General features: G+C 35.3%; 1 protein-coding gene across 1 annotated transcript in view; it reads left to right on the forward strand.

Moving 5' to 3' along the window:
* Positions 1 to 10,385, forward strand: part of LOC131069681 (heat shock 70 kDa protein 17) — a 51,183-nt gene extending 40,798 nt beyond the window's left edge. Inside the window, exons 4-14 of the mRNA XM_058005195.2 lie at positions 2,894 to 3,130; positions 3,267 to 3,403; positions 3,595 to 3,943; positions 4,091 to 4,252; positions 4,913 to 4,987; positions 5,101 to 5,201; positions 5,313 to 5,382; positions 6,690 to 6,746; positions 6,891 to 6,952; positions 9,457 to 9,529; positions 9,626 to 10,385. Of these exons, the coding sequence (XP_057861178.2) occupies positions 2,894 to 3,130; positions 3,267 to 3,403; positions 3,595 to 3,943; positions 4,091 to 4,252; positions 4,913 to 4,987; positions 5,101 to 5,201; positions 5,313 to 5,382; positions 6,690 to 6,746; positions 6,891 to 6,952; positions 9,457 to 9,529; positions 9,626 to 9,847 (1,545 nt within the window). The 3' untranslated portion in view covers positions 9,848 to 10,385. The remainder of the gene's footprint in view (positions 1 to 2,893; positions 3,131 to 3,266; positions 3,404 to 3,594; positions 3,944 to 4,090; positions 4,253 to 4,912; positions 4,988 to 5,100; positions 5,202 to 5,312; positions 5,383 to 6,689; positions 6,747 to 6,890; positions 6,953 to 9,456; positions 9,530 to 9,625) is intronic.
* The last annotated feature ends 4,400 nt before the right edge of the window (positions 10,386 to 14,785 follow it).

A 14,785-nucleotide genomic window follows, 5' to 3' on the forward strand; every position in this document is an offset into this window, starting at 1 on the left:
CCAAATTCTATGCAAAGGAAGAAGTTTTGCTTTACCCCTTTCTTTCTTGGGATGTATATGGAGAGGTTAGAGCAATTGCAAATGTGATGTTGATGGTTGTCATTGATGTCAACATACTTTTTTGGGATTGGTTCCTTAAGGTTGGTGATCTGGAAGAGGTGTTCTCGGAGTGTTGGTGCTTCGGAAGATGTGCTACAGTTGATATTCAGTGCTATTTGTTTGTGTTGGTGGTAATCCGGATTTCTCTATTTATCAGATATGGTATTGGTTGATTGTATTAATGAGTATCTTGATTTCATTCTTATTAATCGAAGTTGGGTAGTGCTATTTTGGGTCCGGTTCAATCCGGAATTGGAGAATGTGCAACGACATTTGTGTAGCGTATGAGTCATGATTTGGGTCCGATATTTGTGATGGATGTAACATGTTGATTTGACCAATGAAGTGCAATGTGGTATGGTCTACTTCTCATTCCTTTCCACCACCGAAATGTTTAGTGATGATCTATTTCGAATCTTTGTTTGGCTGACTTAGAAGATTATGTTTCCAGGAGACAGTATATATAAGAAGATGATCTGTTTGTGTTGAGATATGGAAGATGTATGAGACTGAAAAGAAAAGTTGATATGCAAAGTGTGTTGTTGAGAGGCATTGGAAGCAGTTATGGAATTGCAGTTCATGTTTCAGTGGTGGATTCTCTTTTCTTTCTTCTTCCTTCAACAGTGAGCCCACCTACAGTGAGGATTTTGGCAGTGAGCCACCTTTTTGTAAAATTCACCTTAACCGGTGTCACTTTAATCGGTGTTATATATCGAGAACTAATGTGTGAAAGAATTAAAAGAAAAATTTAAGTTGTCAACTGATTCATCCCCCCTCTCAGTTTCCTGGATATTCAACAATAACAAACTTCAAAAGCAGAATGTCTTGTAAAGATATGTGGCTTGATTAACCAATAGGCTTCTATTGTGGGCTTTTGCCCATGGACAATTCAGTTATGGGAAATTGATGGATACTATAAAATTGTTTGATGCCGGCAACTATATCAGCTGCCAGAATTGTCTGCGATAAGCATTGATTTTTTTTTGAAGTGGATTATATAAAATTGAATAAGGGTTTAGAATCTTAGATTCCCCCTTGGATGAGTCTGCACCTTGCATGTTTGCAAACTCCTGGGAATGAACCTGCATTTAACATGTCTGGCAATTTTTAGCATTCTTTAGTGAATGCTTTATTAAAATAACATTGGCTTAAAAAAATGCAACGCTTTGCTCGTCTTTTTCTTGTGCAAAATGGTTGATAGGTGTTGATATGCTTTTTTTGTTCTTGCTTAGGCTTTGAACCTCGTCAGTTTTATACAAATTCCTCCTACTTTCGATATTATTTGGCACTAGGGTTTCAATAGGCTAACACTTAGTCACACAAATTTCTGGTTTAGGGTGCAGTTTCCTTATAAATGTACACATATAGGCAAGTTGTTTAAACAGGAGTGAGGATTTAAATTAGATGGTTGATCCTGCCCGGCAGGTAGTGTAGGTAATTTATTTAAACATGAACTAGGGTTTGAATTAGATAGTCGATTTTGCTCACCAGGCAATTTTTTAATGACAGTTATTCGGCTGCTGGAAAATTTGATGGCAAAAGAAAAGATAAGTACAAGTCTAAATAAATGTTTAAACTAATCCTTTAGAAGTTGCTCAATAATCAGCTTCCATCGGCTATACAGCTTTTAAATGTGGCACAAATTCACTGTGGATCGAATTTTGTGGACATTTGTAACGAAAGTTGCTTTCTTATTCACCAAGTGTTTAAACTGGCTTAAATAACTGTTATAACTCGTGTAGATTTGATTACTGGTCAGTCACTTATAGTGTTTGCCCCTAATTTACTGATATGCTTCATTGGCTAGTTATTTGAGCTAGATTAGCAAACACCATGACTAATGAGCAATGTCAATGCAAGCTATGAAAAACAAAAATTACATCATGAAAATTTTCTGTTAGTTGTTGGCCGTCTATTAATGTAAAAGAAACTCCACCACAGCGGGTAGTAAGTAGCACAAACAAGCAGGCATCGTCATTGGGCAAGCTAGTTTGAATTGGTGGATGGTCATATTGAAAATGATAGAGCAAACATAGAACAGAAAAAACTAAACCACGATTGCAGAGAATGACACAAATGAAAATTATTATTGATTGGATTTTTTGGGATTAATTTGTTAAGACACAATTTACATTGCAGCTAGCAATTTTTGCAAGATGGCATTTGAGGTGATTGATGCCTCCAATCATTTTCAATCCAGAATAGTTGGAAATGACTGATACTTGAATCAGCCTAGCTATGCTATGCTTCTGAGAGGCATTGTTGTTTCCTATGCTTTAGCATCCACTTGCTGATGGTACTCAATATGAATTGCACATTTTAGCATTTAAAAGTAAATATAAAAATATAATTTTTATAAACCCTAGAATTGATAAAAAATGGAGAGCCTGGATTTGAAAAGAAAAAGAAACAAATGTCATAAATGCAGAACCCTAGATGGCGTAGATTAATTCAAATGCGAGTGTAAAATGATGTTTCTAAATGCAAAACAAATTTAGAAATGTAAAAAGAAATTAGAAAAAGCTGGAAAAAATAAGGTTAAAAAAATTACCTGAGAGAAGTTCGAAAGTATCTGATATCTTGCTAGACAGATCACTACCTGATAGCTTATAGACAGACTACTTTTCAAAGTCTGCATGCACAATATGGTGTAAATTTTTAATATGATTCAGGGTTTGACGAAGTAAAAGAAAAAATGCTACTTTATTTCTTTGCAAGAAATTTTACAAATCATGTGATAAAGACAGAGTATGAAATCTGCAAAATAGTTAAATCCACATTGCTTCTTTTACAGGTCATGCTACAAGATTTCCTTGGGAGAAAAAACTTAGATAAGCATCTTGATGCTGATGAAGCTGTTGTACTTGGAGCAGCACTTCATGCTGCAAATGTGAGTGATGGAATCAAACTGATGCGCAAGCTTGGTATGGTTGATGGTGCAATGTATGGCTTTGTACTGGAATTGAACATTGATAACGAGGAGAATAATCAACAAGTGCTTATCCCACGGCTAAAGAAAACTCCTAGTAAGGTAAGTATGCCAGCTATAGTGGGTGTTAATTCTTGGCCTTTTCTTTTGTTTTTCTGACTTCAACTGCAGTTGCTGAACATTTTATTACTTAGCTTCCAATTGCCCTCATATCTGTAGAAAATATATTATGTTCCAGGTATACAAGTCGGTGACTTATAACAAGGACTTTGAAGTTTCACTTCTATATGATCCATCTGATATACTACCTCCAGGTGTTTCTGATGAAAAAATAGCAACATACCAAGTTTCAGGCTTAACTGACACCTTTGCAAAGTAAGAAGGGATGTGCATGAAGTCTTCATTTCTTAGGCTGTATTGAAATTTATTTTTGTCTTTATTTTTTACTCAGGAATGTTTCTTAATCCATACATCTCAGACTACTTAATCAACATATCTTAGACTATATAAGCTTTTGTGATGACTGAAGATTTTTATTGTACTAATTGATGGGAAATTCTTATCAGATATTCATCTCGTAACCTCTCTTCCCCCATAAAGACAAACTTACACTTCTCCTTGAGCAGAAGTGGTGTGGTGTCATTTGATCGCGCTGAGGTTGTCATTGAGATTTCAGAATGGATTGAAGTTCCTGTGAAGAATCTAACAGTAGAAAATTTGACCTCAATATTATCAAATGCATCAACTGAATCGATTCCAAGTCCAGATAGCTCTACTGAAAATGGAGAAGCCAACTTGAATGGTGAAGGAATTGAGAATAATACTGTAAGTACAAATCCAGAAAAGGTAACTGAAGATGCAAAGCCCACCACCGAAAAGAAATTGAGGAAAAGAACCTTCAGGGTTCCACTCAAGGTCAGTGGTCTGGAGATCCAGTTTTGTTGTCAAGCTCTATTAGCTTTAAATAATTACTAGCAGATGTCACACATTTTGGTGTATAGTTGCTTGTATTGAATATTGATTTTTGAAAAGTTTTTCACTAGATTAAGTTTCCAAATGCAGTTAATAGATGTTACAGACAGGCCTGGAAGGTCCCTTTCTAAAGAATCATTTGCTGAAGCTGGTATTAGGCTTGCTGATCTGAATCGCAAAGATGCAGAGCGTAAAAGAACATCTGAGCTTAAAAATACACTGGAGGAATATGTGTATTCAACCAAAGAAAAGGTCCGTTTTGGGGGATGTGGAATATAGCCTGTGACAAGGAACATTCTCTTTGCACATGCTCAATTTAGATGGATTATTTTGGAAAAGCATGTTTTGATAGCTTTTGAACTTTTTCGGGAACATTCTTTTGCTGGCAAGAATACAAGCCTTGTAGTTTAGATTGGATGCCAGATTGATTGCTTTTATAGTTAATAGCTTAACATTTTTAATGCTAATTAGCACTTTTCTTGCAAGCCAATTCTTTCTGGAAGAATTGATTAGTTTGCATCCCAAATTTTTTTCATGCTTTAGTATTTTTATCCCATTTATCTTTCTTTCCTTGGTGAATTTCAGCCTTGTATTATGCTTGTAGATCAGTTGGGACGGTTAATATCCATGACAATCATGTTGTTTCTCATTTGACATTTTTTGATGGTTCAAATGATTATTTTTTTGTTTTTATCATTATATCATATTGCTTTTGGTACAATATAGTTAGACCTTCATAGTTCGTACTATCTCCACAACTATCTAAAATAACGTTGGTAAGATCATTGATTTCCATCTTGCATGGTATCTTAATGGGACGTAGGAATTTTTGATCTGCTTCTCTGAATGCTCTTTGATCATTGATTTCCATCTTGCATTGGAATTGATATCCTCAAATATTTCATGCAACAGTTGGATTTGTCTGAGAATATTGAGAAAGTTTCAACTGAAGAGCAACGTGAATCATTCAAGGGCAAACTTGATGAGGCAAGTTCTCTTACTGGTATTCTTAATGGAGGAGCTCAATCTTGGATAGGTTTTATCTTTCTTATCTAATGCTTTCAGTATAACCACTCTTACAAACCTATTTCCTTTTACAGGCTCAAGATTGGTTATACACTGATGGTGAAGATGCTTCTGCAAACGAATTCCAAGAACACCTTGACTCACTCAAATTAATTGGAGATCCTATATTCTTCAGGTTAAGTTGTATTCAGTAATTTAAAACTGGCAATTGAATTGATTGATAAATATCTTTATTGGAATTCAAAATTTCAAAGTCAAGTCTGGCTGATAAGGCAGTTTGTTACAGGTTGGCTGAACAGAATGCTCGACCTAAAGCTAGTGATTTTTTTCAGCAATATCTGAAAGGATTGTATACGGTAAGAGCATGCATCATATTTCTGGATAGCTATAAGCATAAATTCATCACTCCCATTATGTCTTGCCCTGAATTCTCTGATGCATATTTCAGATGCATCAATCTTATTTTAAAGCATTGTTACTCCATTTATGCCCTGTTTTTGGTTCTTGGATGGTTATTTTTCCTTGGTAGTATTTCTTTGATGGTTTACAAACAAATTTTTTTTGCATCTTATTTAAGTGACCAAATATATTGCATTAAACAGATTTCAATATCAGGCAAAGCAGTTTCTAAATCTGGATTCCTATGATCCAGACTGCAAAATTATTTTATAACTTTCATTTATGGATCTCCACATGATGGTGCAATGAAAACAATATAAAATTGTCATATTACTCATTAGCAAGTGCCAGGTTATTAAGTATTGTCTCTAAAAGCCCTTATACCTATACCAATGTGATTCTTATATGAGAACTAGTCTTGGTACCTCTTGGGCGCATACTGGAGTTTCTTAATATCATGGGTTATGCTTGGGACATATCTGCCTGACTATTTCTCTTTTCCAGGTAAAGTTGAAAACAAATTGCATATTTTAGAAACCACCATGTCAATCCAAACATATTTTTAAACTGTGATTTACTGATCATCACAGTTGGCTGTTTGCACTGTAAATAAAGTGCATATTTTATATGAAAAAGTCATATCAAGATGATCTCTTATGTATTAGCTTTGATTGTTTTCAAATAATGTCTCGTACTGATCATTACAGTTGGATGTTTGCCTTTTGAAGTCACTAGAACAAGCCATGACATTTGATGGTATGCTGTGGTCAGAACTTGACAAATTGTCACTAGGCAAAAAACTAATGGGAGGGGATGCCAGTGTATTGAAATTTTTGAATTTTCCCTTTACTACATAAATCTAAAGTGAAATGCATATATTAAAGCCAAAAAAATACGTGCAAACCACATTTCAACTGGAAAAAAGTAACTGTAAAACAAGCTCCTTTTATGTGCCATACTTTTGGGCCCATACTAACCAACCGCAAATAAGAGTAAAGGAAATAGAGTTTGTTATTGTTTCTTTTTCTAGTCTAGCATGTGACATTGCTGCTCTTATTGATACTTAATAAACAGCATATCCGTTTTAAGTGCAAATTGAACACTTTTTGTTCTTCACCAAAAAATAGAAGTTGATATTACAAATGCATCCAAATTTAAGAGTTACAGATTTGTATTGTCAAAAAAAAGATATTTTGACATGTGTGCTACAGATAATTAGACTGTGATGTTCACTTACATATGCATTGTTTCATAAAATTTGTAGACAGTGGATGACTGGGAGAAAAAGAAACCTTGGATTGATCAATCTTTGAGGGATGAGGTATGCTTAATAAGTCATGTGGACTAGAACACATTGGTTTATAAAAAAATATGTTTATGTTTTCTGTAAAATATGATCCAAGATGAATTTTCCTTATATTGTATTGTAAGTGTGCAATACTCATCAATTCAGAGCTTCCATTAGGTTTTGGATGAAGCTGACAAAATAAAGAAATGGTTGGATGAAAGTGAAGCTAAACAGGCCAAGTAAGAATTCTATATGTTATTGTTATTAGAGTTCACTTGCTTTTTAACTCTTTGTTCAATTGGTTATCTTTTTTCGTTCACTTGAAAAAAGTTAAATCTGTCATTTTCACATATTGTTATGGATATATCTTGATGAGATCATTCTGTTGACTGCTATAATATTAGGATCAAAGCATACATGAGTTGCAATTCCAGCAAGACCTCTTAGGATGAAACTTTTGGCATAAATAAGGATGTAATATTACTAATTTAATAGGGTACCAAATCTCAGTGCACTCAAGTTGGTGCTTCAATTGCAATAGTAGTGCATCTAATATGATAAGCTTCTAAATATCATGTCCGCTAAGGGGGGTCTTTTCTCTTTGAGGATTAAGCAAAGAAATTAATTGTTTTGATGTGAAAATAACAAGATGAAGGGATCTTGGATTGGAACGTCATTTCTCGTGGTTACCAAGTTTTGGCGCATGCTTGAACATATTTTGTACGGTCACCATCTTGTATATTTTTAAATTTTACAAAATTTGTCATTTCAAGCCCATCTTCTTGGGTCAAGTCACATATTCGTGGGGTTGGAAATGATGTTGAAAGCATTCATTTCCATTGCAATTTTTTGTGTGTACAAGTAATGTTTATAATACAGCTAAATATGAGGTATATACATGTTTTCATAATAAGAATAGACATGCACATTACATCATACATCATGGATGTATTATAGCAAATGGTGATAAAATCAAGTTACAACTTGAGTTTGAATTCCATATAAAAACACTAAGGAACATGTAAAGAGTCACGATGATGAGATTCAGGCCCAACGTAATTTCATCATTTTATAGAATAGTGAAAAGTAGTAAAATTTAGGGGGAAAAACTAGTCATATGCATTCCATTTTAAATCAACTTCAAATGCACAAAATTAATCAATAACATCTACTGTATGTGTTGTATATACCTTAGTGTTGAGACTTGTACTTGACATAAATTCAGCAAACCACTTTTTGACTCAGATTCAGATTCAGAGTAAATATTCGGCCTAGAGTTGAAAAAACTCTGCAAATTAAAAAAGAACATTGAAAACTAGTAAGTTCTAAGGAAGAAAAACTATTTTAATTGCATTATATATCAAAATAACTTCAAATACATATAAACTAATTGATTAGATCTACCATCCGCATGTAGACAACAAAATAAGTAAAATATACTCTGAATGTTATACTTGAATGGTTGAATTCTAATACAAAATAAAAATTATCTTCATATACATACATCTGCAATCTCCTTCACTGGAATGCAAAATTGAGCCTCTTTGAACATCCATTTTACATTGTCAACCTTAGTACCTGTCTTTGAGTAGGAAGTTTTATTCAATTTCTTGTTAACTTTCACTTCAAATAAGCTTTTGTTTGACTGTAAGGTTATGAACAAGGTTGCTAAACATTATTATACTTGTAAGGACCAATTCCTTGTTCTATATGAACTCTTTTTTAATGAGGGCAATCAAGCATTTTAAGAGATGCATTCACAAATATTACACTTGTATGCTTCACAATTGGACCGAACCACTTCATTTTTCATGTACCCTCAGATTTTAAATCAATGCAATTGGCTGAGCACAGGGTAAAAACAAATAGCTGGGTGCTCCATTAGTATTTTACCTTCAATGACATGATTTGCAGCATTGTTGGTGATTATTTATATCATGTTCTACTTTACCTATGTCTGCCACAATGTTTTTCAAATGCTAACAAAAAATAGTTATACCTAAAAAAAACTAGGAAATCCAGTGGTGTTTTGTTTTCTTCTATTAGTTCATCCACTGGACGTGATAGTGCAACCCTTCTTCCTTCAAATAACTCAGTGCTCTTGAATAGTTGTCCACCCAATACTTTCTTAATCAAAATTATTCGGCTGGAATCATTAATACAATGAGCTTTCAACCATAGAGTTGCCCTAACAATGGTATCTGCTGATACTTGCAAATAAGGATATTTAAAGAAAAAATAAAAAATAAAAGGATTACGAAGTTAAAGTTTTTTACTGTTAAATATAAATCCTAGAATTTTAACAGAAGCATAATTTATAAAAAAGTTAGAAATTGGAACAAAAGATGATACTCAAAGTCTAAAACATAATGTTATTTGCATGCAAGAAAGGGAATGCCACCAAAGTAACAGTTTTTACCTATTGCACTCCTCATCTCCAATTGCCACTTCCAGGCTGTGCTTTCTAGTAATGGTCTGGAACTAAGAGTAATGCCTGATATGAACTAACTGCCGAAATTATGAAGTTTAGGCTTAATGCTTTCAAACTCATTTGGATGCTTTTATGCCCACAAAAGTATATGTGTAGAGTTTTTTCCTTCTTTTAAGCTTTTTGTGGATCACAATTTCAAAATTTTGTATAATCTCGTCTGGGTTCAGCTCGGAAAGCTTGTACAGTTTAACCTTAATATATAGAATTATATATCTATGCGGTAACTTAACTAGAAAGTGGTGGTCGTGGCAGGACTCCGGGATATGTGGATCCAATCTTCACTTCTGAGGAGGTGTATAGGAAGGTGGAAAAGCTTCAAAACAAGGTAATTGCTGTGCAACTTATTTCATAGATGTTTTTATCTTGTAGAATCAAGTAATGCAAGTGTTAAATCTGTTCTTCACTCTGTTGTATGGTGTAGGTGATTAAAATTAACAAAATACCCAAGCCAAAGCCAAAGGTTGAAAAACCTAAAACAAATGAGTCTACAGCGAGTGACAGCCAAGATGACACCAAATCCAGTTCCAGCAATAGGACAGAAAGTGAAGATGGGGGAAAAGATATCCCCGAACCAAATGAATCTGAACACTCACAAGAATCAAATGGTCAAAAGAAAGATGATGACATTTTTGATGAATTATGATAGAAGAGTATAGCAATTGGAATAAAGATACTCAGAAATATCGAAGAGCTAATGAATTATGATAGGAGACTACAGTAGTGGGAGTAAAACTACACAGAAATAGGGAAGAGCTGCATCCAATCGAAACTCTAAATCGTTAACATCCAACATGTTTAGCTGTGGTTTATCCCACCCTCAATTTTGATCAACAATTAGCATTTGCCTTATAGATAATTTGCAATTTATTGAGGTTCATAAGGTGTACCTGGAGGTCTCCTTCATGAATATGTACTTTGGCTATCAAAATCTGCTTTAATTGTCATTCACGTAGTCAAACATTTAATGTTCACATTTTGAGAAAAAATGTCTCTTAGATATTTATCCTGTGGTTACAAGATAAACAGTAACACAATAAGCAGCATCAAACATTGCTATAATGGTTTAATCAGGGGCTCTCACTATAAGTTTACCCCTGAAAATTGGAATGCTGATTGGCATCCCCTTCATTCGTGTACTAATGGATACTCACAGAATCTAATACGGTTGTTACGATAAAGCATTACATGTGTTCTTTCCTTATTGCTAAAGGATTTACTTGATGTTGCAATCAGATATTCGAGCTTTGTATTTTGAGTGTTGAAACCATGTTAAAGGACCATTTTTCTGTGATATTAGTCTTAAGCACAATCTGTTTTCAGTCCAAATTGAAGCACAATATATGTTAGTAAAAGCCACCATGAAGTTTGAAGCTCCCATCATTAAAATAATGTCTCTTGGATATACTAGAGGTTTAAATAATTTGTGGTCAAATGCCAATTTAATACTGTAGTGAGAATGCTTAATTAAATGGGACACATGTTACAATCAGTAGAAAACTTAATTTGTTAGAAATTAATGGACCAAGTTCAAACCTTTTACCTTTAGTATGGGAGAAAACATGTGCTACTGCTACGTTAAAAGGGACCCTCTATTTGAGGTGCCGCCTTCAAACCCACGCAGTCTGAGGAGTAAACATATTAGTTTGTACACACTTTAACCTAGAATCAAAACTATCATCCTTCCAAATTCCAACCACTAGTTATGGGCTGGTAGGTTTGGCTCTGATGGATTGACATACAAACTTATTTTCTCAAACTTTTTACTTAGGCAATTTTGATTTAGAGCATTTAGGTCCATTAGCAATTTTGCATTGCCAAATACAGAAAAAAGACAGATGAGAGGATATTGGTTCTGTACAGGTTTCTGGGGCAATAAATGCCATATTTGGATCAGTCAAGACTTAAAAAATGTTCCAGTTAATGTGGATGGCACCTCTGTTGTGCAAGAATTCTTAGTTGTTGCATAAGCATTTTTAGTGGCTGCACAAAATTTCTCTGCTACTGCACAACTCTTAGTTGTGCAACTGGTTCCTAGTTGTCGTGCAATTGTTCTTAGCTGCTGTGCAATTGTTTCCTAGTTGATATGCAATAGTTTTCAGTTGCACATGCTTATGGTTGCATTTATTTATTTGGCTTTTAGTCAAACACTTGCATGTGAAGTCCTTGAGTTATTTTGATTGGAATGAAATAGATGGAATTCAGGGGTTATGTTTGGGATGATGTGTCAAGAATTGCATGGAACCAAATCAGGTTCAAATTCGAGCTTTCTTGTTTAGAACAAGCCAACGAAAGGACATATGCTTAAGATGAATGGGTTGGGTGTAATGATTGGGGATTGCTTTTCCAAGAATCATGAGGGCATTTAGAGCTCAGAAAAATGAAGCAAAATGTCGAGAAGAACTAAAGAATAAATCAAAAGATGTGGTAGGCCATTTTGGGTAAAAGTGTGGCCTAAACATGATAGATTCGTAGATTCTGGCAAAGGAGAAGACAAAGATAAAGGTAGGTCATTCTTGGTGTCATTGTGGTGATTTCAATAAAGAACAAAGCCATTAATTTTTGTTGTGACATGCATTCAAAACTCATGACATGATAGTAGGCCATTCTTGGTGTTATTGTGGTGATTTCAACAAAGAACAAAATCATTAATTTTTGTTGTGACATGCATTCAATACTCATGACACGATACTCTAGAGTATGGCCATTGAGGTGCCTACAAGCAGAGTTGTTTGTATAGATCTAGCTTCTTGTAGCTAGTGAAGACATTTTACTTAATTAACATACCATTGTTTTGCTTCCACTTGATGCTTAATCTTGTGGGCTAGTCCATAGTTGCTAGGTTTAGGTGATCGTGTTGTGGCATTTGGGTGGAGTTATTGTAAGCGTCAAAGAGTCCTAAAATTGTAGAGAACAATGTGAAGACATGTGAGAGGGGATCTTGTATGAGTGTGTTTTGAGTATCCTCCAATAAAGGAGTGTTATATAGTAAGTGTAGGAATGCCTTCCACTAAGTGGAAAGTGGGTAGAGGGAGTTATGAGAGTTAAAATTTTACAATAATATTGTTTTTTAGTAAAAAAACAGCAAAAACAAGGGTTTTGACCCTTTAGTAAAAAAACAGCAAAAACAAGGGTTTTGACCCTTGATACAACAACCCATAGGCACTAAAGAAAACATACACTAAAGAAAACATACAAGGGCACAAACCCCCAAAACAACAAAGTCTGACAAGAAAACAAGACCTTGTCAAACCATAAACAATCCAAAACCCAACTCAAAAAATGACCAAGAGGATTTTGGGGGGTGGAAGGAGACTACCCTTTTTGTCTGCAACGAACCATAGTTTTGGTAATGCTATCGTCAAGCTCAACAAAAGGAGAGTCTGGCAGGGAGGGACTCACAGGGAGCTGATCAACAATAGTAGCAGGGGATGAAACAACATCAAGATGTTGTAGAAGAGAGACTTTGTGAGCAGAGACGACCGAAGGAGAACAATGCTGTGGATCCCGAGGAGTCGCAGGGGCAGAGGATGCAAAGATTGAAGAGGCAAGAGGGTTTGAAGCTTCAACAACAAAATCATCTCGGGAGGGAACATCAACCTCTTGAGAGGAGCCCAGGTCCAAAGCATTGATAGTTAGGTGTTCATCAATAACATCTTTCCACTAGGTAGCAATACTTTTGTGTCGAGGCAACAGACAATCCGAAGCAAGATGACCTGTAGCGAAGCATCTCCTACATCGAAAGGGGAGGCCCTCAAAGTCCAGTGGTTGGGTCCAAGGCTTGCCCCCAACCATTAAAACCACATCCCCAGGGAGAGGCGCGAAAATGTCAATATCAACCTAGATGCGAGTTAAAGTGGAGTGGCCCATAGAAGAGGTAGCTTTATCAACCTTCAAGAAACACCCAATAGAGTTGCCAATGGCCTCATAGCAAGAATGCTCCTAAAAATGAAAGGGTAGATTAGGGAGACGAACCCAAATTGGATGCACGTTAAGATATTTAGTAAGAGGGTTAAATGAACTTGTTCAGGGTTTAATGGAGAGAGAGTGGTCTCCCCAGGTCCACAACATGCTCAAAATCAAGTCCTAGTCATGAGAGGAGCTAACAGAAGCAATAAATAACCCCTTGGCATAAGGTATGCGCTACCAGAGGCTTCCATGAGTCACTTACCCAATGATAAAGGTTTGGGAGAGAATATTGTTGGGTAGGAGACGTGCAAGCGGTTTGAGAGGAAAACTAGTTGTGGATTAGAGTGTATAAGAATACGTGAATATTTCTTAAAGAGGACTAAAATGGTTTCAAGGAGGCTAGTGAAATATGCATTCACAGAGTAGAGGCAAATGACTTGTGGAGAGGACTCTTGAGATACTTAGAGAAATCCAAATGAGATTTGATGTAATTGAAATCCTGCAATGTGGAGGAGCCGCTATGTATGTGATTGAATATTATAAGGAAGAAGTGTTTTTCTCTTGGTATTGTGTGTTGATTGGTAGAGGACAATTAGTAGAAGATTATGGTTTAGAGAACGGTTGAGAAAGAGAAGAAAAGTAATTTGATGTCACAAAATGTAGTAGCAAGGATTTTGAAGAAATTGTGTCTAAACTAGATGCCTTGGAAAAAGACATGTAGAGGTCTATGGTTCAAGAAAAAGGTGAGTTTTAGAGCATTACTTTTTTGTTTTTAAGTGGAGGGCCTAGAAGAACTAGTGAGATGGGTGGTGGAGTTGGAACCTTTTCTTTGGGTTGGAACCTTTTTTTGCAAATAAGATTGAAGACCCCAATTGTGTAGAATTTGCATGCATTAGATTACAAAAATTGGGAAATTCTTTGACATTAGAAATTAAAAAGAGGAGATAGTGGGAACATTTGCATTTCAAGGTGGTGAAACATATAGATCCACCTTAAAACAATGAAGGCTTGTAAGAATAGAAAATAAACTTATTGTAAAAGGCAAGGAGAAAGTAGAGCTACCTAACATTTTATTTGAGTCTTTATTGATGAATATGATGAACATGGAAATGGAGAATGTAGCAAGATAGATTGTGGTGTGTTGCAAGGAGAAGATAGTTTTGGCGGGATAATGATAAGTGAGATGGGAAATACCAAATCCCATGACTGTTTAATGCTAATTGGATTGTAGGTGAAATTGCAATAGAAGATGACAAGAAGGTGCTAGATAATTTTTTCTTCTATTCAATTGTAGATAGGTTTGTAAGGTGAAGATGTAGGTGAGGTTTTTTTGAGCCCATCCCGGAAGTCCCCTTCAAAAGTAGGTAAATACATACGAAACATGTTAAAGATAGTTAATCCTGGTGTGAACCAAGTTATCCCCCCCAAAATGGGAGAATATAACTTACTATCACTAAGAATTTGGTCTTTAGACAAAAAACAAGCAAAAGGTGGAATTGTCCCTTAAAGAAAAGTGATTCTTGTAATTGGTATATATTTCCTCAAACCACCCATAAGAGCCATATTCCGACTTTTACTGGGGCAAAGATCAAACAATGCGTTCCAATTCATGCAACCTAGGTGGCAAAGAAGTATTTGAGATGAGATATCAGAGATCCAAAAACAAAAGAGGACC

Source organism: Cryptomeria japonica, chromosome 11 (genome assembly GCF_030272615.1).
Source record: "Cryptomeria japonica chromosome 11, Sugi_1.0, whole genome shotgun sequence".
Lineage (NCBI taxonomy): Eukaryota > Viridiplantae > Streptophyta > Pinopsida > Cupressales > Cupressaceae > Cryptomeria > Cryptomeria japonica.